The sequence below is a fragment of the Diadema antillarum genome, unplaced genomic scaffold (assembly GCF_040938485.1).
Source record: "Diadema antillarum isolate AM-2024a unplaced genomic scaffold, OU_Dant_1.0 seq00001535_RagTag, whole genome shotgun sequence".
Lineage (NCBI taxonomy): Eukaryota > Metazoa > Echinodermata > Echinoidea > Diadematoida > Diadematidae > Diadema > Diadema antillarum.
Genome location: NW_027272267.1, coordinates 174,151 through 200,408, shown reverse-complemented (window position 1 = coordinate 200,408; position 26,258 = coordinate 174,151). Strand labels below are relative to the sequence as shown.

Here is a 26,258-nt window from a genome sequence, read left to right as displayed (position 1 = left end):
TGGGGGCCCCTGAGCTAGGGGGCCCACCCCACCCCCCAACCTTAAGGAATATTAAAGATTTTCTACTCCAGAACCAGAAATGATAAAGCAAAGTTATAACCATGAGTTTGTACATTGATGACTTTAGTTCCAAGTTTGTTCATTGCAGATCCAGGGCTGCCTGCCCCCCCCCCCCCCTCCACCCTGGAGTTGGGGGGGGGGGATCCATATATACAGACCTAAGTTTCCAATATTCTCAGGTAAGAGTGTGCAAGAATGCATGGAAGGTGAAAGTGCGATACTCAGGTGAGCACGTGACCCCCGGGTCTCTTGTTTAATATAGTTTGTACATCAACTAAGAGCAGTACATGTCAATCGATACTGGGTACTTGATAAGTAATTTGTCAAATGATGATTGTCATTGCGCTTAGGTACTCCCATATTGCTGTGTTTTGAATCTATTCTACAGTGTGTCCATACATTAAAACTGTCCACTCCTTTGTATTTCCCACCATGTCAACCTCTGGCAGTCCATGGCTACATGGGAAGATCACTCGAGAGAGGGCAGAGCAGCTGCTGAAGCCATGGCAAGATGGCCTTTTCCTCGTCAGGGAGAGTACTCATTACCCTGGCGACTTCACACTCTGTGTCTGTATCTCAGGCCGTGTTGAGCACTACCATATCATCACCAGTGGTAATGGCACTAGCCAGGTCCTTACAATTGATGAAGATGTCTACTTTCCCAACCTGAGGGCGCTTGTACAGGTATGCAACTCGTGTCATTGTACGTGTATCTTCTTTTTTGCTGTCTTGATAAGAACACAACGTAGGCCCTATACTCCATTCCAAACACTACCACACTGACTTCTCCAGGTAAAGTCAGTATCAATGAATGTTTTCCAGAATTGGAAAGCCATTTGCAAATCTGGTGATTATTATGGCTCCCTGACAGAATTTTTAGTATTACAGGCAGACTGTTACACCATATGTGTTGCTATGCGATGTAGCCCACAAAAAGTGAGTGTCTGTACAATAGTTCAAATAGAAGTTTGAAAGAGGAGCTACTTCATTTTACATTGACAGATGACTCATCACAATTGGATGTTCATAATCCACCCAAGGAAAGTGATGAATGAAGCATGTGTAAGAAAGCTGGTTTTGAGAAAAGCAGGGCATTCAGATGCAAACAATTTATACTAGAACTGTATAGCTATACCAAAACGGTATAGCTATACGATGAACTTATACATCTGAACGCTGACTAACGAAACGACGTATAGCGAAACGACGGTCAGAGCATTGTTTCGAACTAGAACTCGATAACTAATCAGCATTCCGTGTGCGTCTGAACGTATGGCGACCATGGAACGGTATAACTGGGCGAGGCTTAATGGGAGCGCGCACGAAATGTGACCCCACAGCTGTCACTCATGACTATAACAGCATGCGCAGGGGGAAACTGCACATCTGTACAATGTTTTCCAGAACGGTCAAAATTAGTGTCTGAATGGTCTGTCGGCTATACGATGATTCTTTATACATCGTTTCGTTTTCCACTTTTCGAGTTTTGGAATAAAATGGCATGCGTCTGAATAGGGGGAAGAGGATTTGCAGTGAAGGTCTGTTCAGTGCATTGAGTCACCTTTTGTTTTGGAAAGAAGGGGTATTTTAAACTTTGAAGCAACCACTATTAAGGGATTAACAGATTGGAATTACAGTGTATCTTAAAAATGGTACACTTATTAAATGAAGACTGTATCGGTATTTTATTTTTAGATATATGTTCTTCTTCTAATTCCAAAAGACCAAGCTGTGCAAATAAAGATGGAATTTCATTGCAGTTTAGTCTGCAATTTCAAATTAGACGAGACATGAAACTCGTCACTGAAGACGAGTTGGTGATACGCTGGGTTGATATCAGATACTGGTCATCCGTGGTCGACAACGGAAAGAATGTGAATATGAAACGTTATCTGAATAGAGTTAAACAACAATCAAAAACAGAAGTGTCCTGCTAGCATCGATCCCTCAAATGCATGCATGCGAAACCGTTACTCTAATCACTCGGCCACGGAACATCCATGGAAAAGGCAAGACAAAAAAACAACGTATAGATATAACAGGTAGAAAAAGTCAATGCCCGCTCAACAAACGTGGCCGCATGAACATGTATTGCTAGACGGCAATGAGGCCTTGTGACAACTAATAGCGCTATGCCATTTCTGGCAACTGGGGAAAAATACGTCCCGTAGACATAACACGTGAAATCGGCTATTTTCGATACCTTGTCTTTAATCACAATTTTCAGAGTGATGACGTCATCAAATGACAAAACGCTGACATGGACTTGAAAGACAATTGTTCGAAGTACAACATATTCATCGTACGTTGTCATTATATACTATGATCAGTTTGACAAGCCCAGCCTCCAAAATTTGCAGCAGTCAAAGCAATGTGGTCTCCAACACAAAACAAAGGGATATTGTGTGTGTGTGTGTGTAGGTGCGTTTATATACGAACATGATTTCTAGATGGACGAATGTGTAATACACCATTGAAGAAAAAAAGTAAAATAGCAAAGTATTTTGTTTCGTGGTCTTATGGGGTTCGAACCGGCACGTGTGCAACCTCACGTCACCTTCAACCACTCGGCCATACGTCTCGACGAGAAAATCTGAGGAACGTAAACTTACTATGTGAAAGATGAATCAGGAATCATTTCATTCCCATTCCATTCTTATTTTCAGTTTTAAGCTGCGAAATTGTCAACCTGATGAGATTTCAAAAAATAAAATGCATGATTACTACAGCTCATTGTCTCAGCTACAACATACTTAAGTTTCAGAGGAAATGGAGCAAAATCAGCTGAGGTAAATGTGCTTAAACGTTGTCAAGTCAATGCATGGTTTTAAAAAAAATCACCTCCCATAGACAATACGCGTAAACCTGTCTGATTTTGAGTCTCTACCTTTAATCACAATTTAAAATATGATGACGTCATCAAATTTCAAAACCATGACATGGACTTGAAAAGCAAATGTTCAAAGTACAACATATCTGAATTTGGGATAATATTGAGCTTAAACTACAGAGATACGAGCAAATGAATGTCAGAAATAGTACCTCAAAAAAATTAATTTCATTTTTTTGATTTCAGATGAAGATATGATGATGTCATAATGTATTTATGGAAATAATGATACTTGAAACGTTATTTCCAATTCATATGCTTTTGTATTATGCAATGAAAACATAGGGTCACCAGACGTTTTAAAGAGCTTTGTCGAAATAAACAAAGACATGTATGTTTTTTCACTATATTTGCACATAGACGCGCACGCGAACTTTGAACTTTGACGCAAGTGCATTCCTTTGCTATTTGTCAGAATCGATCAAAAATCAGTGGATATTGTTACTCAAAGTATCAGGAATCCAAATCAGTCAAAAAAAGTGCATTTTCATGTTGCTGACGCGCTGTGCGCGCGAAAACGTGGGGACGGACGCGTACGCGCAAAATTGTTTGAAACACATAAAATTGTCTGAAAATTCAAGATTTCCCATTGGAAAGTTGTTTTGAGCCTTTTAAAAGTTTGACGCGCGCATAATGCGCGCATATGCGCGCGTAATGATGTCCTAGGTAATTAGCATTAAAAAAGTAAGATAGAGCATGACCTGAACTTTATGTCCACCGAAAAGGATACAGAAATGACCTTTAGTTATGAAGTTATGATCGATCATGTAACATGGTCCGAAAATCACAAAATGGCGCCTAGATGACGTCATAGATACGTTACTGTCATGAAAACCTTTATATTGTGGCTAGATATTGTCATGAGACATGTTGACTGAAAATTTCATGTTATTCCGTAATGTCATTCTTGAGATATTGACGACACAAAATGTGGCAGAAAGAAAGAAGAACGAGATATGAAACTCGTCACACTGAGGATGAGTTAGGTGATACGCTTGGGGTCATCTGTGATCGACAAAGAAAAGAATGTAGTATAGCGCCTTGAAGTTATATTGAGCGTGCATGCAAAACCGTTTCTCTAACCACTCGGCCACGGGACATCCCCGGAAATGGTAAGGCAAAAAAGAAATGTATAGATATTACAGGGGGAAAAAGTCAATGCCCGCTCAACAATCGTGGCCGCGTGAACATGCATTGCATTGCTAGACGGAAATGCGGCCTTGTAACGACTGATGTCGCTATGCCATTTCTGGCAACTTGGGAAAAATACGCGCCGTAGACATAAAGCCTATAATCGGCTGGTTTTGATACCTTGCCTTTAATCACAATTTTCAGTGTGATGACGTCATCAAAGTACAAAACAATGACATGGTCTTGAAAGACAATTGTTCAAAGTACAACACCTCCGTCGTCGTCATTACATACTATGATCGGTTTGACAAAGTCAGCCTGGAAAATTTTGCAGCAGTCGAAGCAATGTGGTCTCCAACACAAAAAAGAGGGATATGGTGTGTGTCTGTGTGTCTGTGTGTGTGTATAGGTGCGTTTATATACGAACGTGATTTCTACATGGACGAATATGTAATACAAAATTGAAGAAAAAAAGTAAAATAGCTAAGTATTTTGTTTCGTGATCTTGTGGGGTTCGAACCCGCAACCCCACGTCTCTGAGACGTCGCCTTTAACCACTCGGCCATACGTCTCGGCGAGAAAATATGAGGAACGTAAACTTATGTATGTGAAAGATGAATCGGGAATCGTTATGTCCACATTCCATTCTCATTTTCAGTTTTAAACTGCAAAATTGTCAACCTGATGATGAGATTTCAAAAAATAAAATGCATGATTACTGAAGCTTATTGTCTCAGCTACAACATACTTAAGTTTCAGAGGAAATGAAGCAAAATCAGCTGAGATAAAGGTGCTTAAACGTTGTCAAGTCAATGCATGGTTTTAAAAAAAATCACCTCCCATAGACATAACACGTAAACTTGTCCGATTTTGCATCTTTACCTTTAATCACAATTTAAGGTATTATGACGTCATCAAATTTCAAAACCATGACTTGGACTTAAAAGGCAAATGTTCAAAGTACAACATATCTGAATTTGGGATAATATTGAGCTTAAACAACAGAGATACGAGCAAATGAATGTCAGAAACAGTACCTCAAAAAATTAATTCCACTTTTTTGATTTCAGATGATGATATGATGACGTCATAATGTATTTAGGGAAATATTGATACTTGAAACGTTATTTTCAATTCATATGCTTTTGTAATATGCAATAAAAACATAGGGTCACCTGACGTTTTAAAGAGCTATGGCGAAATAAACAAAGACATGTTTTTCGCTATATTTCCACATAGACGCGCACACGAAATTTCAACTTTGACGCCAGCGCATTCCTTTGTTATAGGTCGAAATTGATCGGAAATCAATGGATATTAATACTTAATGTATCAGGAATCCAAATCTGTCAAAAAATGTGCATTTTCATGTTGCTTACGCGCACTGCGCGCGGAAATGCGCGGACGGACGCGAACGCGCGGAACGCTTAAAATTGTCTGAAACTTCGAGATTTCCCATTGGGAAGTCGTTTTAAGCATTTAAAAACTTTGACGCGCGCTAATGCGCGCGTAATGATGTCCTAGGTAATTAGCATTAAAATGTAAGATAGAACGTGACCTGAACTTTACGTCCAACGAAAATGATACAGAAATGACCTTTAGTTATGAAGTTATGATCGATCATGTAACATGGTCCGAAAATCACAAAATGGCGCCTAGATGACGTCATAGATATGTTACTGTCATGAAAACCTTATTGTGGCTAGATATTGTCATGAGACATGTTGACTGAAAATGTCATGTTATTCCGTCATGTCAATGTTGAGATATTCACGACACAAAATGTGCCAGAAAGAAAGAAGAATAAAAAGAAAGAAAGGAAGATTTTGACAAACACAATACGTGATACGCTAAAAGCGTATCACCTAAAAAGACAGATTTTGACAATCACAATAGGTGATACGCTAAAAGCGTATCACCTAATAAGAAAAAAAGACAGATTTTGACAATCACAATAGGTGATACGCTGATAGCGTATCACCTAATAAAAAGAAAGAAAGGAAGAGTTTGACAAACACAATAGGTGATACACTGATAGCGTATCACCTAAAAAGAGAAATTTTGACAATCACAATAGGTGATACGCTGATAGCGTATCACCTAAAAAGAATCTTTATTGGTGCGAATTATGCTAATGAGTTGACAAGCCTAAATGTCACAACGCAAGAGGTGCACAACTCACTGAATAGCGCCCGCATGTGCGTGCGTGAATTTGTACTGAGTAGCAGACGACACGTAGGCGTACACTTGTGTGTACAACCAATGTGAGTATGTACATGGTGTATACACTGTACAACACTTATGCGTGTGTAATTATAGCACCTACAAGATACCTGAAGTGTAGGCTGTGCTTATGAAGTTATGTGATGAGCGCTATTTAGGCTCCTATAGGAATCGTCAAAAATACTGGAATCTATGTAGGAAATCATCTCTCCAATTTTTGTTAGCTTTTCCATATCCGCGGAAAAGGGCTTTGAAACCCCAAAATGTCCAAACTGAACATATGAATCGAAACACTCAAATGTTTGTATTGCTACCACTTTAATATGTAATGTAGACTTTTCGAGGACCACTTCCAGCAAATTACAGTAGGTAGTAGGCTGTGCTAATGTAGGGACAGTGATTTTCCGCGATCGCGGAAAACGGACAGAAAACGCGGAAACGGTCTTTTGAAACGGAAAAAATATTCCACACAGAAAATCACGGAAAATCACTTTTTAACAAAATAAAACACATAAAAGTAAAAACAAATCCAACAGAAGCTGTTAATTAATCATTATTACATGTCCATGATATTCACAGACTGCGGAAACTGAGTTTCTAAGCCAAGTTGTGTTAGAATGGGGAAAGATCAGAGTGAAATGAGTGCTTGTTTCTTGTCTGGATTATTGACTGAAGAAAGATAGATTGATTGTTCCTTTAGTGCTGAAATTTTTCATCTGTTTAGACCTTCTGAAGGAATATAAAGACTTGACTAGACAGTAGTACACTGTAAGTCACTTGACTAGCAAGTCAAGAAAGAGGACATTCATAATGATAGTTGTTGATACTGCAGGCCAGGCTTTGATAGTGATACACAAATATGTACTGTCCCACGGCATGATTAACTGGATTACAATGTATTGACTGAAGAAAGATTCAGGTAGATTGATCGTTCTTTTAGTGCTGAAGTTTTTATCAACACTGCTTATTAAACTGATTATCATGTATTCTGTTTGCAGCTTCTAATCACAGGAATAAAAACACTTGACTAGCATAAAGTCACTAGCTGAGACTCAGAGACTTACATTTTGTATTTTACTTTGTATATTTTTTTTTCTAATTTGTAGACAGCAGTGTAAACAGCCCTCTTTATCATCGCCATAATTAACCTTGCAGATTTACACATTATGCAATACTCTTCGAACATTATCACCGTTGCAACCTATTTGTTAAACCGCCATTTGGCAACCTAAAAAACTCTATAGGTTGCCCGGCTGGCAACCAAGGAAAAAAGTTAAGTGACAGCCCTGTGCATGTTTTGACAGTCGAAATAAATAAATTGTCATGCTGATGTTTCATTTCATTTGTCTTCATGGGTGTGTGGTATGTACAGAGGTTGGAAATCATCAGGTATACACTATGCATAACATGTATGAATGTATACACGATTACACAGGTACACAAACTTCAAATAGCAATCATTTAATTTTTGTTCATTTTTGCATGCAAATACATGTAAACGGAATTTGCATTTTTTGTATGTACAATTCATATGGGAAAACGGAATTTCCGTTTTTTCACCATGTTGAAACGGAATTCATGATTTTCTGAAACGGAAAAGGCAATTTTTTGAAACGGAAAATCACTGCCCCTACTAATGTACTGTTCCTATCTATGTAGATATCTCAAATTTCACTGAATCAAATTGCACCACAATTACAGGATATACTTCTTAGCTTATTCACAAGTACTCCTTTGAATAAAGGTACAAAATTAAATCAATTCATCTGGACTTACTGCTTTAATTTCGAGAACAGTTTCACGTCCAATCCTGGATGCTTCATCAGCTTCTCTGATTTGATGGCGGGAAGGCGTCATGGCAATCGACGGATGACAGAGCTGTACACCTGGGAGAGGTTGTGTCGCAGTCCCCCACCCTTATTAAGGGAGGGGTTTTAGGAGTTGACGTAGACGGCTTCCCGGACCCCCCTCTCAAATCACCAAAGATCCTTGTCTAAAATGCACACATCTTTGTCATTGAAGTTGTTTTGCAAATGAAGGTCTTCAGGTGGGAGAAGACTGCCGAATGTACCTGGTCTTTGATGTTGATATAAGCGCTTATGTAGCGGCTGCTTGGTTTCGCCAATACAACCTCTCCTGGGTGTACAGCTCTGTCATACGGAGAATTCCTCGGCAACTGACTTCGAACAATAACGTTGGTAGTGCATCTGCGCCGATTGGCAACAACGCCTTCCCGCCATCAAATCAGACGAGCTGATGAAGTGTCCAGGATCAGAGGTGAAACTGTTCTCGGAATTAAAACAGTAAATCCAGATGAATTGATTTAATTTTGTACCTTTATTGAACGTTACCTGGATGAATCAGAACTTACACCATTTGATTACTCCTTTAAATGTGAATCCAATTGGATATCGGGAAGTATCAATATCGAAGTTGACTTTCAAGTAGTCACTCAAAACAAACTCGCTCTTCTGAGAATTTGTGGCGAGAAATTGTGGCGAACGCTGCCTGCACAATCTCTGAAATTGGCTGTCTAATATCGTGCGAACGGGGACTCTACGTGGGAGCTAAAACTCAATGTGCAATGATACTGTAGCAAGTTTATGTGCTCTGGGAATTATATTTCTCACCCGAATTCATTCCACTTGCCACAAAACATAAATATCGTACACTGATTTTTTTGCTCCCGATTATATGAAAGATTTCTTGCCTAATATTTGATGGCTAACTGCAGTTTCTGCCTGTGCAGGCAGCGTACGTCGCAATAGATCGTGATTCAGAGCAAGTTATTTTGAGCGACGACATGACAGTTGATGTCTACACTTACGCTTCCTGGTAACAGATTTGGTTCAAATTTTCGTGAGTAATTGCACATGAGTCATGTGATTTTGGAGCAATTTGGTATGGTGGAATTTGAGATATCTACATGGATACGGAAGTACACTAGCACTACCTACAACACCAGCGCTGGGATCGCGAAGCGGCAGCTGAATTGTAGCGGCATCTGCCTGGTCAGGCCACACTTTGAGATAACTCCTACAAAATCTAGACCTTGGTGTGAATAAGACCATCAAGCGATTTATCTTGGCTAAAAACCTTGAAAGTGCTAAACCAGATACAACTGTACCTACAAAATTTCAGCACAGGAACAACGGAGCCTGGAGGTCTAGATCTAGACTTTGGAGTCTGGACTTTCTTCCAGAACTGGTAGACTGGTATGTGGCTACCTGTAGATGTGCACATACAGCTGTCGACGCGAGTGAGTGTGTGCATCAGTATTAGCGTCGTTTGTATACCACGGTAGCGAGTTTAAATTCCAAAATTGAAAAATCAGAATGTAGGGCTGCCCATGAAATCTCCAAATATTAGAATGTTGCATACTCTATGTACCCTAGATGATATCCAAATCTGCACTCTAGTATAATACCAATAGGTCTGTAGGCCTCAGGAACAGAGACCTGGATCCCTTGACCCTTGTGTTATCAAGTGGTGTGGGTGCCTTGTCACCTCTCCCTCAGGTAAACTACTAACGCACCGTTGGTTAAGGCCGTGTCACACCGTTCCGGGCAAGCTATGCAGGCTTGTGGCGAGGAGGAAGCTCTCCGCAGTTGGTCCGCACCTGACAGTATCTAACACGTATCTGGCCTGTAGTTGCCCAGAGGTGCTCACGCAAGTCCAATTTAACCGCAGCCAAGTTTTGAGCATGACCAAAATTTTTTCCGGGTGAGTCGCGGGAATGCCCGGAGAGGTCCATGCAGAACGCCAGTAAAAGGCCCTTAGCGGCACTACTTCCCAGTCAACTCCCACGCAGGTACTTCGCAGTCCCGTACGCAGCCAAGATAATGAAATTCTGTGGGATTTCAGCTTTTCCATCAGAGGAATTCCTTCACTGAGTTGTCAGCCCCCACACGACTGGTACAAAGGTCACACAGTATTACTCGCAAGTATGATTTATTAAGTAGAACGCGTCCAGCAAGTAAGACACACGCGTTGACTCGCTCAAATCCTTTTCCGCCCTCAGGAATGTCCGGTATGCTAGAAAATCCCTACAAGTAAAAAGCCCGAGTAGCTTGCCCGGAAAGGTGTGACAGGCCATAAACATGGTTGCGGGTAAAAAAATATGCGTGCGCACCTCCGGGCGACTACGGTTGAGATACGCGCTAGGTACTGTCATGCGCGGATCATCTACGGGGACCTAGAGTACGGGTAGTCAAAATTGTTCTTTGCAAGTCGCACGCAAGGCTTGCCCGGAAAGGTGTGACACGGCCTTTAGCAAGCAATCGCTGTCACTGTGTGCCAGATATGACTGCCACTTGACTAGTCCTAATCCTAGTTTTAGTCTCATAGAGTCTACATATGTGGCCCTGCATCACAAAACAAACAGAAAGTCGCCAGACATGAAATATTAGTTAAGAGCATATTCTGAAAGAGCAGACTTTAAGCTTTAAAATGATGTATATCTCAAACCAAATGGACTCTCCTAACCCATCTAAATATTGGAAAGAAGGCACACACTCAGGAAAAGTATGAACTGAGAAAAGAGGCTCTGAAGTACAGTGTCTATTCAAGTGCTAAATCTTTAAGGGGGTATCTCACTGAGCGGCGAACGTTTGCGAACGTAGCGAATTTGGAAATTCGCCGTGGTTCGTAAACGGTTGCAAAAGGTTCGTTAACATTCGCAAGAAAGTTCGCAAACGGTTTTTATTGTCGCAAACAGTTTTTATTGTCGCAAAGAAATTTTGAACATGTTCAAAATTTCTTTGCGAACCTTTGCGAATTTGTATTTTCGCTAACAGTTGCAAACATTCGCAAACATTCGCAAAATACTCGTAAGAATTCGCAAACGGTCGTAATACGGTGTCGCTAACATTTTTATATGATTCGCCACTGCTTGCGAACAAGTAACCACATGGTTCCCATATAAAAGCTTCTGAAACAGACAAGGTTCCACTCTAAGAAAGTTCTTGAAGCTCTTGACATCTCCATCATGATTGTAATTGCTTCAAAAGCTTTTCATATTGACTAAAGTCTGTCCTCTGCAACAAGCACTCTCTGAATCTCTTTCTTTTCTTCTTCCTTTCTTGTTTTTCTTTATTTTATTTCTCTTATGCTGCACAACTCTCTAAAAAGAAAGAGTGAAAATGTTCACTCTTGAAGGAGTCAATTACAGAAAAGAGTGAGTTTTGAGTGAAATTGGAGTGAATTTTGAGTGAAAATATCTATTTTCACTCACTTTGGAGTGACCTCAGGGATCACTCGAAAATCTTGGAGTGATCCCTGAGGTCACTCAAAAATGAGTGAAAATGAGCATTTTCACTCCCAAATCACTCTAATTTCACTTGAAACTCACTCTTTTCTGTTATTCACTTCTTCAAGAGTGAACATTTTCAATCTTTCTTTTTTAGAGAGAATAGCTGTAGCAGCAGCCTGACAAAGCAGCTCTTCAAGGATAGCAACACCTTGAGCCTCTTCTTGGCAGAAATTTATTTCCATATCCTGGAAATCCATCTTGAACGGTTGTCACAAGAGATCTTGAATTCAGTGGAAGGTTTTATGTCGTTTTATGGGTCTTACTACACACAATCGCCTAGTACTTTTCTAGGTCCAAGAACATTCGCAAAATTGTCGCAAATGATTTGCAAACAGTTGCTAATATTTGCAAAACTGTCGCTAACATTTGCAAAATTGTCGCTAACATTTGCTAACATTCGCTAATAGTCGCCACCTGTGTTCGCAAACACTTTCGCAAACATTCGCTAAAGTGTTGCTAATTGTCGCTAAACATCGCTAAAAGTCGCTAACTGTCGCTAATGGCAGAAGCGAACTTTGATTTTTCGCAAACATTCGTCAGAAAAGTTGGCGAATCTCAAATTCGCTACGTTCGCAAACGTTCGCAAACGTTCGCCGCTCAGTGAGATACCAGCTTTACCAAGCAGTGCTGGCTGTGCAATGAATGGGACAAAAAACAGGATGTTAACCACTGGAGTAACAACAATGAAAGGATTATCAGAGTAAACTGAAATTGAGCATGCCTTTTTGATATTAACACATTCTGTCTGTAATTAATGCCAACTTTCAAAGCAGTATATCCTTTCAAAAATTATAGGACTTGAAAAGTGAAGAGAATGTACAAGGTTTTTAAGAAATGAAAAGGAGACTCTAAAGACACACTTATTAACACTATTCTGCCAAAAAATGTTCGAGATAAACTGCTAAAATACACACTTCCCTGCCCGTTTTATGATCCCAAATTTTAGCATAGTGAAAAAGTCAAGATCGGCTCGGTTGACCCATTTCACCTATTTTCAGTCCTCACACAAAATCAGTGTGTGCGACTTTTTGTTCGTTTTGTGATGCACGGTCACATATATGTATATGTGAATGAACATCTCGCAAGTTGCTAGGCAGTCGCAGTGGACGACTATAATTAACTCCCCCGAAACCCACGAAACGTTTTGAATTTTCAACCGTCATCGAGGGAGTGCGAATCGGGCGTTCTCATTTTCACCAAAATTTCACCTTCTCATATCTCCGCTATACATTGACCAAAATCGCTCAAACTCTCAGTATCAATGCAAAATGATGATTTCTATCTACACACGAAAAATCACGAGAAACAATTGAGAACTTTTTAAGTTATTCAACATTTCATGTTTCACTGTCTTGGAAAACTACCCTCCGATTATTTCCAGACACAATTGGTCGCACTACTTAATATTCATGAAAATTAGCATACATATTCATTAGACATGGGCGGACATTAGCAGAGTGGTGTTCGCTTTGCCGAAGACCTATTTTTTAAGTTACAAGTGAAAATAAATGAGGTATTTTGTCAGAAATCTCGGAGCAGCAAATGAGAATAATGACGTCATGTTCTAAGAAAAACTGATTTGCGCTTGCGCAATGAATGACTTTCCCCATGCTGCTTCGATCCAGTGAGCTGATTGGTCGATGCAATGCAGCATACTGTTACTGTGCGATGCAAGGTGGCTGCATGCTGCGGATGCGTAGTACACTGCACATGCATGCTATGAGAGTGGGCCGTGGGGTGTCGATAAGTACAATGTAGCAGTGTGCTGCAAGGGACTTCGCCACCTCAAAAACAAGCACTTACGTTATCAGAACTGGCCTATTAAAAAGAAAGTAGCAAAAATGTGAATATCTACCAGCTATACGAACCACTTGCAAATTCATGACATTGGATTATTTGGACTTTACGCAGATTTTACTGCACTAGTAAGTAACATTACAACTACGAATTCCCGGTACGAGTTATGATCAGAGTACAGCAGTGCTGTACGGCACTGAAGTACAAGTGACGTAAGTGCAACAAAGATGACTATGAAATTTCATGCTCGGAACGAAGGTAGAAAGTGCACCTCTGTTGATTATTTCCAGACATATCCGGACACATGACTTCTCAAATGTGATGTTTTAAAGTTCCGTAAAGAAATACATACTTAGTATTAAACATACTTGAAAGTTTTTTGTTGTTCACGAAGTCAAGATGTGAAATTTTAGCAACGATTTCTTACAATTATTTTCCGTTTTGAGAGTGACGTTATGCTCCATTTTGGAATATTTTATCGTCGCTATTTAAAAAAGGTAACATAATGGCAGGTTAAAATGAGGTTTTTTACTTTCCATAACCGTTTGGATTATCAAAAAATATGAATTGATAGTAAAGTTACAGCAGTTTTGCTGCGACACTTTCCTAGCGGTTTTCGTGCGAAACGTGTTCATTCAAGAGGAAAGCGAGGTCACGTCAAAATGAAAACAGTGAGTTAATTGCACCAGTCCGCTGCGACTGTAGGAGCATACCTTCTATTGTCATGAGGTGAAAACCGTCTTGCCTCCCCTTGATCATGATAGCATTGTATTAGAGAACTTTGAAGCCGGTTTTCCAAAAACGCTGATTTCTTTAGCCACTCGACATGCGCTACTAAAATCATTGATATCTCCGCAACCGAGTGCTTTTATGATTTGTGTTATATGAAATTAAAGTGGAAGAGTACCGGTAAGTGTAGTTGGTCACATATGATATTACAGTGTTTACCGCGTAATCGGGAGGGGTCGGGAGATAACTTTTTCTGCCGTTTAAGCGGTGGCTGATATTGGCCTATATGCAAACCACACAACATGAAGCCCAGTATCTGGGCATTACACTAAACCATGCACAGTTCTATCAAACCTGCTGATAACCACAGCAACGAGTTTACGTGCGCTACGACATGTAGACACAAAATGGCAATAAGAAAAGACACAGCAGTCCCATAATTTGGGCTAATGCATCATCAGAACAAACCTTCATTCATTTGATCCACAAAATATCCTTTTTTAGAGTTGAAAAGTATGTAAAGTCACGATGCCTTCCCTGTTAATGCATAGAAAGAGGCAGCTATTCAACTTCCACATGCACTGTTTTAACATGTTAACAACATGCCCATTACGATGACACTTATTGCGACGATCGTACGAACCCACTTTTTTCATGTCTATATTCATGCCCCCTTGTTCTGCTGTCACACACAGACACATGCACTGCACGCATGAACAGGGACTTATCCCTGTATGAGCCGCATGTGATGAAAGTGACTCTCGGTAGTGCACTGAATTGAAGGGGTGGTAGAGTGTATGAGTGCATGAGTAGAAACAGACTATGCTCGATAAGATTGACCGCCTCTACTGCACTACATCTCACTGCCTAACGGCAAATGTTTGCATTGCAGTTGGCATAATCTATCGGGAACCAATGAGAAGATTTACTTATCATTTTTTGTTATAAAATGGGTTCAAGAATGTAGCCAATAGGAAGCGCTGAAATGAGACACACCTCCTTCCTTTACTTCAGTACAACTGCACTGCCTGTAATCCTATGGTAGATTGCCGATCGTCTGTGCGCGCGGCGGCTCCTTTGATGAATTGCATGCATACGCGTACGCGCTGTCAATCCTGTAAACAACTTCTAGTTCGGGCTGCCGGCCGGCCGGCCTGTCTTCCCTTAACCTTGTGCATAACATATGTGGCGTACGTACGTATACTGTACTATACGTACACTTTGTACAGTACAGTAGACCAAGCGTTATGGGACCGGACGCGTACATGGAGTCACTTTGAAGAGCAAATCCAACGATTTAGCAGGTTAATTCTCACGCCGTTTTCAGAGTATGTTGTCTAGTAGGCCTATATGAGGAATCTGTATCAAGTCTTTAAGGTAAAGGGTGCATATTCTATGTAAAATAAGTAAGTTTTCATGCGGGTGTCCGGAAACCCAACCCCCCATTATACTTATACACACTGTACTGTATGTGCGGGACTTCCGCGAGTGCGACGTGCGTAAAAGTTTGGGACGAACATCTTCGGAAGTCTTGACCCACAAAGGTACGTGAAAAACGCTGAAAAATGATGTTAGTTTTCGAATTTTCGACCCATTTTATAAAACAAATGATGCACAGGATTATTTCGTGGCGTTAGTGTAGGCGTAGCTCACTCTCGGGTATTTACAATGTAGTGCAACATGCACTCGGCTTCGCCTCGTGCACGTTTCACAATTGTAAATACCCTCGAGTGCACTACGCCTACACTAACGCACTCTATCCTGTGCATCATTAGTATAACATTAATGAAGAACAATGGAAGTGTTTCAGCCAAGTTTGTCCCGATAAAGCGGTTCATGGTTCTGACTAAGTGGTGGAAATAACACATGAAAAATTATGTTACATGATGTTTTGTTGCACTTGAGCGGGGTTCCTGCTAAAGCAGTTCTCATCTGTCCAAAGTACCTCCTCAATCCCCTCTTCCTTTAATACTCCTGTTCAGCGTGTAGGCATTCTCTCTCTTTCTTTCTTTCCTTTCTTCCTTTAATTTTCTTTGTGTCCCATTCCTTTCAATCATATCCCCCTCAGTTTAGTCATGTCATGTTGTTGTGTCTCTGTTGTTTGTTCCATTTTATCTTAATTATTTTTGTGTTATGTACTTGTAATTGCAGTGAGTATTTTTGAAGAAATTCTTGAGTGGTCCACAATCTACAAGTATCGCTTTTTAGTGGACCTCTCAGTTCTCTTTTTTCCCCTCTAAGCTTAATTTTGTATTTTCCGGTATGTATACATGATTTGTATGTATTAGTTTGTTGATTGTTTATTTTTCTTACTTTGTGATGTAGTGTATAACATACAATGCTTATGATTGAATTCCTGATTTACTTTCTGTATGTTTTGTTGGAAGAAAAATGAGAATGAATGAATTGAAATGAATTGAATTAACAGGTGAGCACTTAGATATTACTGTCAAATCCACAAAATATGATGTGACTGGCAATATTATTGTATGTACTTGTTCCTGTATAAAATGAAGTAGAAATCAAAGGTCAAAACTGGTCTCTAGATGTTCATCTTGTATCTCTAACATCATTGAAAATATTTATACATTGAATAGTTGTGTTTAGGGCCATTCTCATTGGGAAATTTTGCGGAGTGAAACTTTGCAAAATTACAAGTGTCCTTTCACGCTGCAATGAAACTTTGCAAAGTTATGCACCGAGGAAATAGATAGCGAATTCATTTTCGATGAACTGCACGTGCGCAATGGATGATACCAGCACGTGTTTGACTCCGTGCAAACCTCTTCAGTTGTACAAATACTGTAAACTGTGACTAGGATCCTTCCCATGCATTAGTTTTCATGTGCATTCCATTAAACCATACCTCTACTCTGCACACACTGTAAAGTTTCCTCCTAAAATTTGTTTTTCCTGCTCTATTTTGTCTGTAACATGGAAAAGTTGCACAAACCTTCATTATTCCATATATACTGGATCATAAGATTCTGCTGTATCCATGAAGAGAAATAACATCAAATCAACAGAAACATGTTCAAGTTGGCAATGCTGCTTCTCTCTCTGCAGGTCATTGACATCATTACTTTACATTTGTAGTGTGGGCTAATTTAATGGATCAATGAATGAAGATTTGTTCTGGTGATGCATTTGCCGAAACCATGGGACTTTTGTGTCCTTTTTTTCTCATCAATTTTTGTGTCTGCATATTGTAGCATTGGTGTACTTGTTGCCATGGATATCACAGAGCTGCCAACTAGCACTGATTTTCAGTAATTTCTACTGAAATTAGAGAAGAATACTGAAGGTTGCAAGCAAATTACTGATTTTAGAAATCATTGTCTGTGATATATTCCATTACACTGTTTAGGATTACTGATTTTCGCTCAAAAAAGGTGCAAATTACTGATCTTCAGCCATCAAAGTACTGAAGGGCATTTACAAAAGTTGGCAGCTCTGATATCGGTGGGATTTACAATTTGTATAAAGTTCCTGTTCATGGTTTTACTTAGTGTAATGCCCACATACTCGGCTTCATTTTGTGTGGGTAGTTTGCAGGGGCTAGTACCAGCCACTGCTTTATGTGATCGGGAGCCCTACGTAGATGGGAGTAAAACTTGTCTCCTGACCCCTCCCGAGTGACCACTGTAATAAAAGATGTATTGATAGCAGTGATGTATGTTTTGTTTTCATGCAGCATTATAAAGAGGATGCAGATGGCTTGGTGTGCAACCTGAAGATGGCTGTGGAGAGGAAGTCAGATCGCATTATGGATGGGCAGAGCTCCTTCAAATCAAAAGACACTGATCAAAACAATATGAAGACCCTTATGACAGGTTTGCCTCATTGCAAGTTCAAGAAAGAATGTGCATGCAAAAGAAAATTTTTAGCTCACCTGAGCATTTGGCTCAGGTGACCTATTGCAATCACTCTTTGTGCGTCGTGCGGTATGTGTAAACTTTTTACATTTTCATCTTCTTTTTTAAAACCTCATGAACGATATTCACCAAACTTGGCAGGTAGCATGCCTAGAGGGTTAGGATCTCAATTTGTTCAAATGGGCATCATGCCCCCACCTAGGGGCCCCCAGGTGCCCCTAACTCCCCCCAAATTAAGGAATTGTTAAATATCTTCTCTTAGAATCAGAAGTGATAAAGCTAAGTTAGCCTGTTGAGGACAAGCTGATTTTGCTCCAACATGCATTTCCCATAGACACTTGCCCAAGTATACTTGGGACTCGTCCTCAACGGGTTAATACTATGAGTTATGGGGGGCTTACCCCCCCCCCCCCCCTTTTTTTTGGCAGAAATAAAATGCACAGTTTCGATCTATCAAAGAAAGGTGGCGCACACTAAACACAGCGCTGAGGACGGGTGCAATACACGAGCACACTCCTGCAACTTTTGTCTCTTTTTTTTTTGTAACAAATAAAGACAGAATAAACTGACCAGAAAGAATATAAATTATTAGTGGAAAAGTGAGCAAAGAAAATGGGATTCCATCGGGAATGGGATTCCATCGGGATTCCATCGGGAATGGGATTCCATCCCGATGGAATCCCATTTTCTTTTTTTTTTGAACGGACAGCGTGCAACATGGACCAAATGGGCAACATCATTGCTCAGAGTTGCACGAAAACCCAGCACAAGTTATTTCAAGATACATATTAAAAGATCGCACAATGCACGTGAGTAAAGCTTTGCTCTTTGTAGGGAGCAGACCATACGCAGCGCAAGCGAGTGCTGTATTTGCTCCATAGAGAGTTGGCACGTATGGACACTGATCCACGTACCGACTGGATTGAATACTGAAGGCTGCGCACCACTACTAGCGGAGCACTCTGAGCGCGCTTCAATGTCTATGCCAGCAGCTCATTAATCAACTGCAGTTGTGAGCCGGACTACGAAGATAGTGTATGTATCAATACAATCATACAGCTGGTCTGCAAGCCTGCAATCACGAGCCGGACTATGAAGATTTTAGCACGTTGTAACACCTGGCACCGGTGTAGCCAGGGGCGCTAGTGTTATACTTATTATTATCATCATTATTATATTATTATTATTATTACTTTATTATTATCATTATTATCCTCCTGCTTTGTCTCCTTTCATACTTCCACTGAACTGTTACTGATTCTTTTTCCTGTCAAAGTTTCAGTTGATATATCTATGCTGCAATTCAAAAGTTTACACACTGTGCAACACTTTGCATTCCTATGCTAGTGCAACTCATGTCTTTGTACTTCTTCTTTTTCGACAACAGCCAGTTGAGCTCATTCTTTTTCTTCCCTTCTCATCCATATTTTCCTCTGCAGTACATTTTACCTGTCTCTCTCCCTCCCCCCCCCCCCCCCCCCGATGCAGGCCTAAAGCATACATTTTCATTTTCTTCTTGAAAACAACATGATGAATTTTCACCAAATTTGGCAGGTAGCATTCCAAGGGGGATAGGATCTCAATTTGTTTGAATGGGCACCATGCTCCTCTTGGGGGCCCTGGGGACCCAAACCTCCCAAATTAAAGGAAGTTTGAAAATATTCTTCTGTGCCATCAGAAATGATAGAACTTCATGTCTTTTTAGCTCACCTGAGTCAAATGGTCAAGTGAGCTATTGCAATCATTCTTCGTCCGGCATCCATCGTGTGTAAACTTTTTACATTTTCGTCTTCTTCTTGAGAACCCCATGACCGATTTTCACCAAACTCGGCAGGTAGTATCCCTAGGGGAATAGGATATCAATTTGTTCAAATGGGCACCATGCCCCATGGAAATGGCTCAAGGTATTATCATGAAATTCAGTGCATCAGTCAGTCAGGTGCAAGATTGCATCGCCAATCTTGACAAAAAGATTGAAACATCAGTCCTTTGAATAATACATCAGGTTTGATCCCATCATGCATCGCGTTGAGTTGCTTGTTATACCTATGGAAAATCAAATTGGCTTTGAAGCGTATCATCTTTAAAAAATCAGACTGTAAAACATTGTGGTTTAATTTTTTTTTAAATCGTGTGCTATAAAAAGAATAGTTGAAGTATTTGTACACGAACAAACCAAAGAAATCTAGCCTTGACAATTTGAGAATTTTGTACTGGAATACGTAATTAGGTTAAAAATTTTCAAACATTCGAACAAACTGTTCGTTGCAGACTTGTGAAACAGGTGCTCTTTCGTATTTAATACGTGAGCATTATACACATGCAAAACCCATTACTGAGTACTACAGCGCGTATGCGCTGTGCAGCGAAGTTCCCAACTACTGTGACGAAAGATTCAGTTTGCGATTTCTTTTTTCGACATTTCTTTTTACCATCGATTTTGTAACATTGCTAGTATGGACTTTATGTCTCTTGATACGGACTGAAGATTGCTGCAGTATGGAGACATGAAGAGGAGGACTACAGATGGTAAATTTGTGTCTCAATGTTCTAACAGCTCGTCGTGCAGTCCCACACGTTGAAAATTGTGATTGTGTTTCCGTGACTGACTTTAGTAGAATGTGGTGATCTGTGATGCGGGAAAGGAAACTCCACGTTTTGCCGCTACGAGATGGCACTTGCTCATGTGGCCTGTCCCGGGTTGGGGGGGGGGGGGGGGGGGTGTAGGACTCGAACGGGGCATCGAGTTGTTTACAAGAGGATTACACAACCATGAGCGACCATGTCTCGCACCTGTCAAACGACCGTTCCTCGACAATCGGTTTGATTGTATGGCAAGTGCCTTTACATTGTGTACATTATGGCAGTGTGTGATGAAAGGAAACACGGAAAGCAACACTGGTCACTTCATCGTGATCGCGTCATCTCTGTGAAGATCTGCATTTATGAGCAACCTTGGAGCTCCATATATTTCTATGTAGGTCTACAGGGAAAACGTGTTTGTCTGTGACCAGATGACGTCAACAGTTAAATTCAGAGAAAATGAGGAAGCAAGTATGCTTACAATTTCAGTTGCCTTCAGTTGATATGTCGACTCCCAAAACATGGCGTTGTTGGCCTTTATAAAAGTTGCCTTTTTATGAAGTTACAAACGCAAACAGAAGAAAACCGACCAGAAATGAATACACAAATAAATTTTCATGAAGTTGTTACAATAATAAAAGATAATTAGCCTCATGCGGCTATTTACCATTCTGATTCAAGTACATACTAACTGTTAAACTCTGCCATCCCGTTGCATGAAAACTGTTCTCTATCACTTGTTTCAAGTGTCAGTATCATATGTGTACTTTCTTCTCTTTTTAAATTGTTGTACACCGAAATGCTTTCGGTTTGATCATGTTCTCATGACAGTGGAATAGATGAAGGACCTTACTAATCTTCTTGGCTGCTGGTGACAAAAACAAATGAAAATAAATAGAAAAAAAAAAGCAAAACTGCGCTATCATCTGCACCAGCATACAAATGCTACGAATAGGCCATAAATATTGCGGCAAAAGTAATTGCTCTATACCTTCTTTACAATCTTAGACAATAGAGAAAATGTTATAAGATCGCTCCCGAAATTCCTCTAGGTGTACTAAATATGCTAAATATCTACATCATTATTCTATATTTTGTCCTCCTTTTGTCTAGAAGTCTACTCCATCACATGTTCTAGCAACTACTTTCACTAGTAGGCAACTGCTATACATAAATGATAATCGATGAACGCTTTTTATTTTAGATATTCACTTTCAAACAACACCTCATACTCAATGCAAAGTGCATGCTAAGTCAGCAGGCAATCGTAGGCATACTGTGCACTACACGATGCTATGTGTCACCAGGGAGGTGCTGGAGAAGGAGAGACAACTACTGCTCTCCTTTGAAGTCATGCGCGGCACCGCTGAGAAGTTATGCGCTTAACTACAGGTGGAAACCAGGTGCTTTGACAAAAGAGAGCATCAATAATAGGGACTAGAGCTCTCACATCTGGAAATACTTGCCCCTACTGCAATTCACTCTCTCTTTCAATGTGATGGCAACAATGAATTTGTGTACCTTGAATTGTAGCAGTGAATCCAAATGCAGTGTAAAACTGACAATTTTAACAGCAAATAGTTTAAAAGCACGCTGGAACACGCTTTAGCGGAGTACTTTATTTGAAAGATCAAAACATCCAAGATTAAAAGATAGAAAACTAACATGCGGAAACGTGCGCATTATAGAAAAATATTAGTTTTTTAAGAGGGCCTAATTTTCATTTCATTTCGATTTGCGCATTACGAAGAAACTAGAAATACATGTTTATAATAGTGAATTCGTTTCTTAACTATTCTAAATCAATTCGAGTACTTCATTTAAAATTTTACGGTGAAATAAAGCTTGTAATTCAGCGAAAGGTGAAATGCGTTCTTCGCCTCCAAACTTCGTCTTGCAACTAGAGCGGCCCGGTGCCGAGTATGACTTCAAAGTGTAGTGGAATGCTAGACATCCCATTGTAACGACTTGAACCCAAACATGTGTTTGCATGAATTACGAAAAGTTGCCACTCCATCTCTGTAACACCTCCCTGGTGTCACTTTTGACTGTACTAGGACTGTTCGTTCGCTCCTGATCTGTCCCACCCCCCCCCCCCCCCACCCCCACGAAGCTCGTGATAATTCATAATTTGGTACTAACTGACTGCGAAGAGTCTACACGACGCAAAGGCGATTTTGAGGCCCTCAGTTGGCGGGGCTGCACCAGCAGCGGACCTTCAGTCTTTTTGACGAGATTGGCAATGCAATCTTGCGCCTGACTGTCAGTATGCATATACTGTCTGACAGTGATTCTTTTTGAAATTTGTAGGACATGGGGTCAAAGGTTAATGGTCAAAGGGCAGATTAAAATGCCAAATTTCTACTATTAAATGCTGAAATTACACATTCTCTCCATGCATTGTAGGTTACTTAATGAATAAACTTGATAAAACCAGTTATATGCATGCTTTATTGTTCAATGATTCTGTAGGGGAAGATTTTGGCCATGGAGTCAAAGGGAAAGTGTTAAAATACAATTTTTCCAATATTTTGAAATTAGCTCAAAGTATTATGAAAATGGATGTTACCAATTTAGTTAGAGATTATTTGAAGAATTATGGGCCAGGGGGTCAAAGGACAAGGAAGTGAAAATGCTCAAATCCCGAATGTGTGCACCTGCTCTCTTATTAAAACAGTTTAGCCATCCATCCAAAATGAAACCTACACTGCTGTAGTTGAAGCAAAGTAAACACTCAACACATTTGTGAAAAATATGTCATTTTATTTATTTATTTGATATTGCCAATGAAGTGAAACTGTCATCTCAACATTGTCAAGACATAATAGACCTGTTGACAGAACCATGTCTTATGGCAGAGGCATACCAGTCGCCATAGTGACATTTCCGGTTAAGAAATGAAAAGGGGTGTCTAGAGTATGCCTAATCACATTATCCAAGAAAAAAAAGTTTTCCTGAAAAAAATGCCCAAAACAAAATTTCCCATTCTTTTTATGATCTCAAACTGAAGAATTCTGTAAAAGAATTGCTCTCTCAGAAAAAAAAAAAAAAAAAAAGATCGACTAGGTTGACAAATTTCACCTATTTTGAGTCCTCATGTAAAATTGAGTCATGTGACTTTTTGTTGGTTTTGTGATGCATAATCACATCATATATGAACTACTGTTCGGCACACTTAAGCCCCGCAGTTATTGGTGAAATAGACATCAACATAAACAATAGCACACAAACTGAATTTATCTAGGCCTATATTATTTAAAGTCCTTTCCAATTTTAATCTTTAGCATCAAATAGTGTAATTTTAGCATTTTAGCTGGACCTATGACCTCATGACCCAAAATATCCCAACAGAATCATTGTCAGGCAATACTTGTATATGCGAAATTTTATAAAGATACCTTGAGCCATATCAGAGATATGGGAAAAAACAATAATAATTTTAGTGTTCTTTCTTGACCTTTGACCCCATGGCCCGAAACCTTCCCTAAAAAATCTTGTCTTGTAATACATGTATGAAGTAAGTTTTATGAAATACCTTCAAGGATTGCAGAGATACAAGGAAAATGAGAGATACAAGGAAAATGGTGTAATTTTAGAATTTAAAATCGACATTTGACTTGAGCGCATGCACCTTTAATTGGATTGATGCAGGTTTGTCCATTCATACCTACATTATGCTAAGTTTTGTGTGGATATCTCAAATGATTCTTAAGTTACGTCATCCACAAAATTTATTATGGATAATAGGACGAACAGGTGAACAACCCAAAAACAAAATTCCTCTAGTAACATTGTGGAGGTATACAAATTGAGTCATACCAAAAGATTGGCCACAGGTAATAAAGAGTTCAAAATGAAAAAAAAAATCAACAAGAGATGAGTCATCAATCATTGTTTGTAGGAGATGGCTCTAATGAAAAGTTCACCAAAAGGGAATGATGTTGTGACTTTGAAATAACACAACACAAACTGCAAGTCTGTAAGGATATTGAGCAAATCTGACACCATATTGAAGCTTTAAAACTGATTTAGTGTTGGTAATGTCATACAACGTATTGACATCTTTACTAGTTACTTTCTTGACATGGCTTTAGTGCCACTCTGCTTTCAAAATGGTGCTTTACCTCGTGACTCTGTGCTGTTCAGGTGAGCACTTGACCAGTGGGTCTCATCTTAAATTTCACTAAAAACTGAAATGCGAGTTAATTTGCACAGATACAAAAGTACATGAGAAAATGAGAAGTTACTATGCTTGGGACATCAGAGTTCATGATGACTACTTTGTGTACATATGTAATATTAAAGGTAAAACATAGTTGCCATATACCTGCAGAACTGTCGATATTTGCTCTAAAATGGACACATATGCATAACAAATGTGTGACATAAAGCTGTGATAACATTATTTCAATTGGGTAACAATGAAATTTGAAATATTAACCAAAAAAGCATGCTGACAGCTCCTTTGCTCACCAGGAATAAAAGCTGGGTGCACCAACTTTATTATTTTACAATTCTGATCTGAACATACCCAAAAACAACTAATTATCCTGACAAATTGCATCAGCCAGACAAGTTTCTTGGCAGACCCTATCAATATTTTGAAGGCAAATTCCAGTTGATGGAAGATGAGTTTTGAGCCCCTCTGAGAACTCTGTTTTACCTTTAATGATTGCTGAAGCTGAGATTAATATCTATCATTTCCTTCTGAAATACCATATTTGATGTATGTTACACTGCAAAGTTTTCATAAAACAACTTTCTTTGTCGCTTAAATGCTCATAAAGATTCTGTAGTATTTTTATTCCTTTCGTACATTGTCATGACTCATACTTTGCATTGCAGGTCCATGGGCTGTGAACAAAAATGAGCTCAAGCTTGGAGAAGAAATTGGCCATGGTTTCTTTGGAGGTAAAAAACAAGTCAGCATTATTTATGCTATTAAGTATCTTCTCCAATGTATTCGGTTGTCTGGGAGCAAATAAAAATGTTACTGTCAAGATACCAGTTATGTGTAAAGACACTTTAATGTTGGTTTGTGGCATTCGTTGATATTTGTTAAAATGCGTTTTATGTCCTTTTTGTCATGTGTATGGACGTTTATCTTCAGGTAATTCCCGTCAGAGTGGCCAGAAACCTTTGTGCATGCACAAAGTTTTTTCTCGATAGCACGATCTGACCCTTGTCCAATAGTTGTACGTTTTCTCCTGTATCTGTACTGTACTTTGTCGTTTCCACATGTTTCCATCCGCTAGATCTCCTGTAGAGTTTGTTGCTGCAAGAGATGGAACGAAAGGAACAGCTATTATTATTTACAGCACATCAAAAGCATATGCACGGTTCTCTGATGTTCAGTGTACGTTTCGTGTGTCACCTATTTGTTCCTTGTGTGATTTGTCCGGTGGGCATGCAGTTTATATTGTTTCTCATACATTTGCGCACATTCCACTGTCCTGTACAGAATTGCCTTGGGTGCCTTGTTTGTTTTGTTCAGTCCCTAGACTCTGCATGGACACTCCTCTAAAACGGAAAACTTTACACTTTGTTTACCAGATGGACGATTTGAACAATGGATGAGCAAAACATTGCCCGTTTCTTGTACGTTGGGCCTATCCGGTAAAGTGTGTCAGGGCCGTATTTATGATGTGTGAATGATGGG

General features: G+C 39.7%; 1 protein-coding gene across 3 annotated transcripts in view; it reads left to right on the top strand.

Moving 5' to 3' along the window:
• LOC139710464 (tyrosine-protein kinase CSK-like) overlaps positions 1–26,258 on the top strand; it is a 151,750-nt gene that overhangs the window by 88,154 nt on the left and 37,338 nt on the right. For all 3 annotated transcript variants that reach the window (XM_071622378.1, XM_071622377.1, XM_071622379.1), the window contains 3 exons: positions 510–744; positions 17,836–17,974; positions 25,445–25,510. In XM_071622378.1, the coding sequence (XP_071478479.1) occupies positions 510–744; positions 17,836–17,974; positions 25,445–25,510 (440 nt within the window). The remainder of the gene's footprint in view (positions 1–509; positions 745–17,835; positions 17,975–25,444; positions 25,511–26,258) is intronic.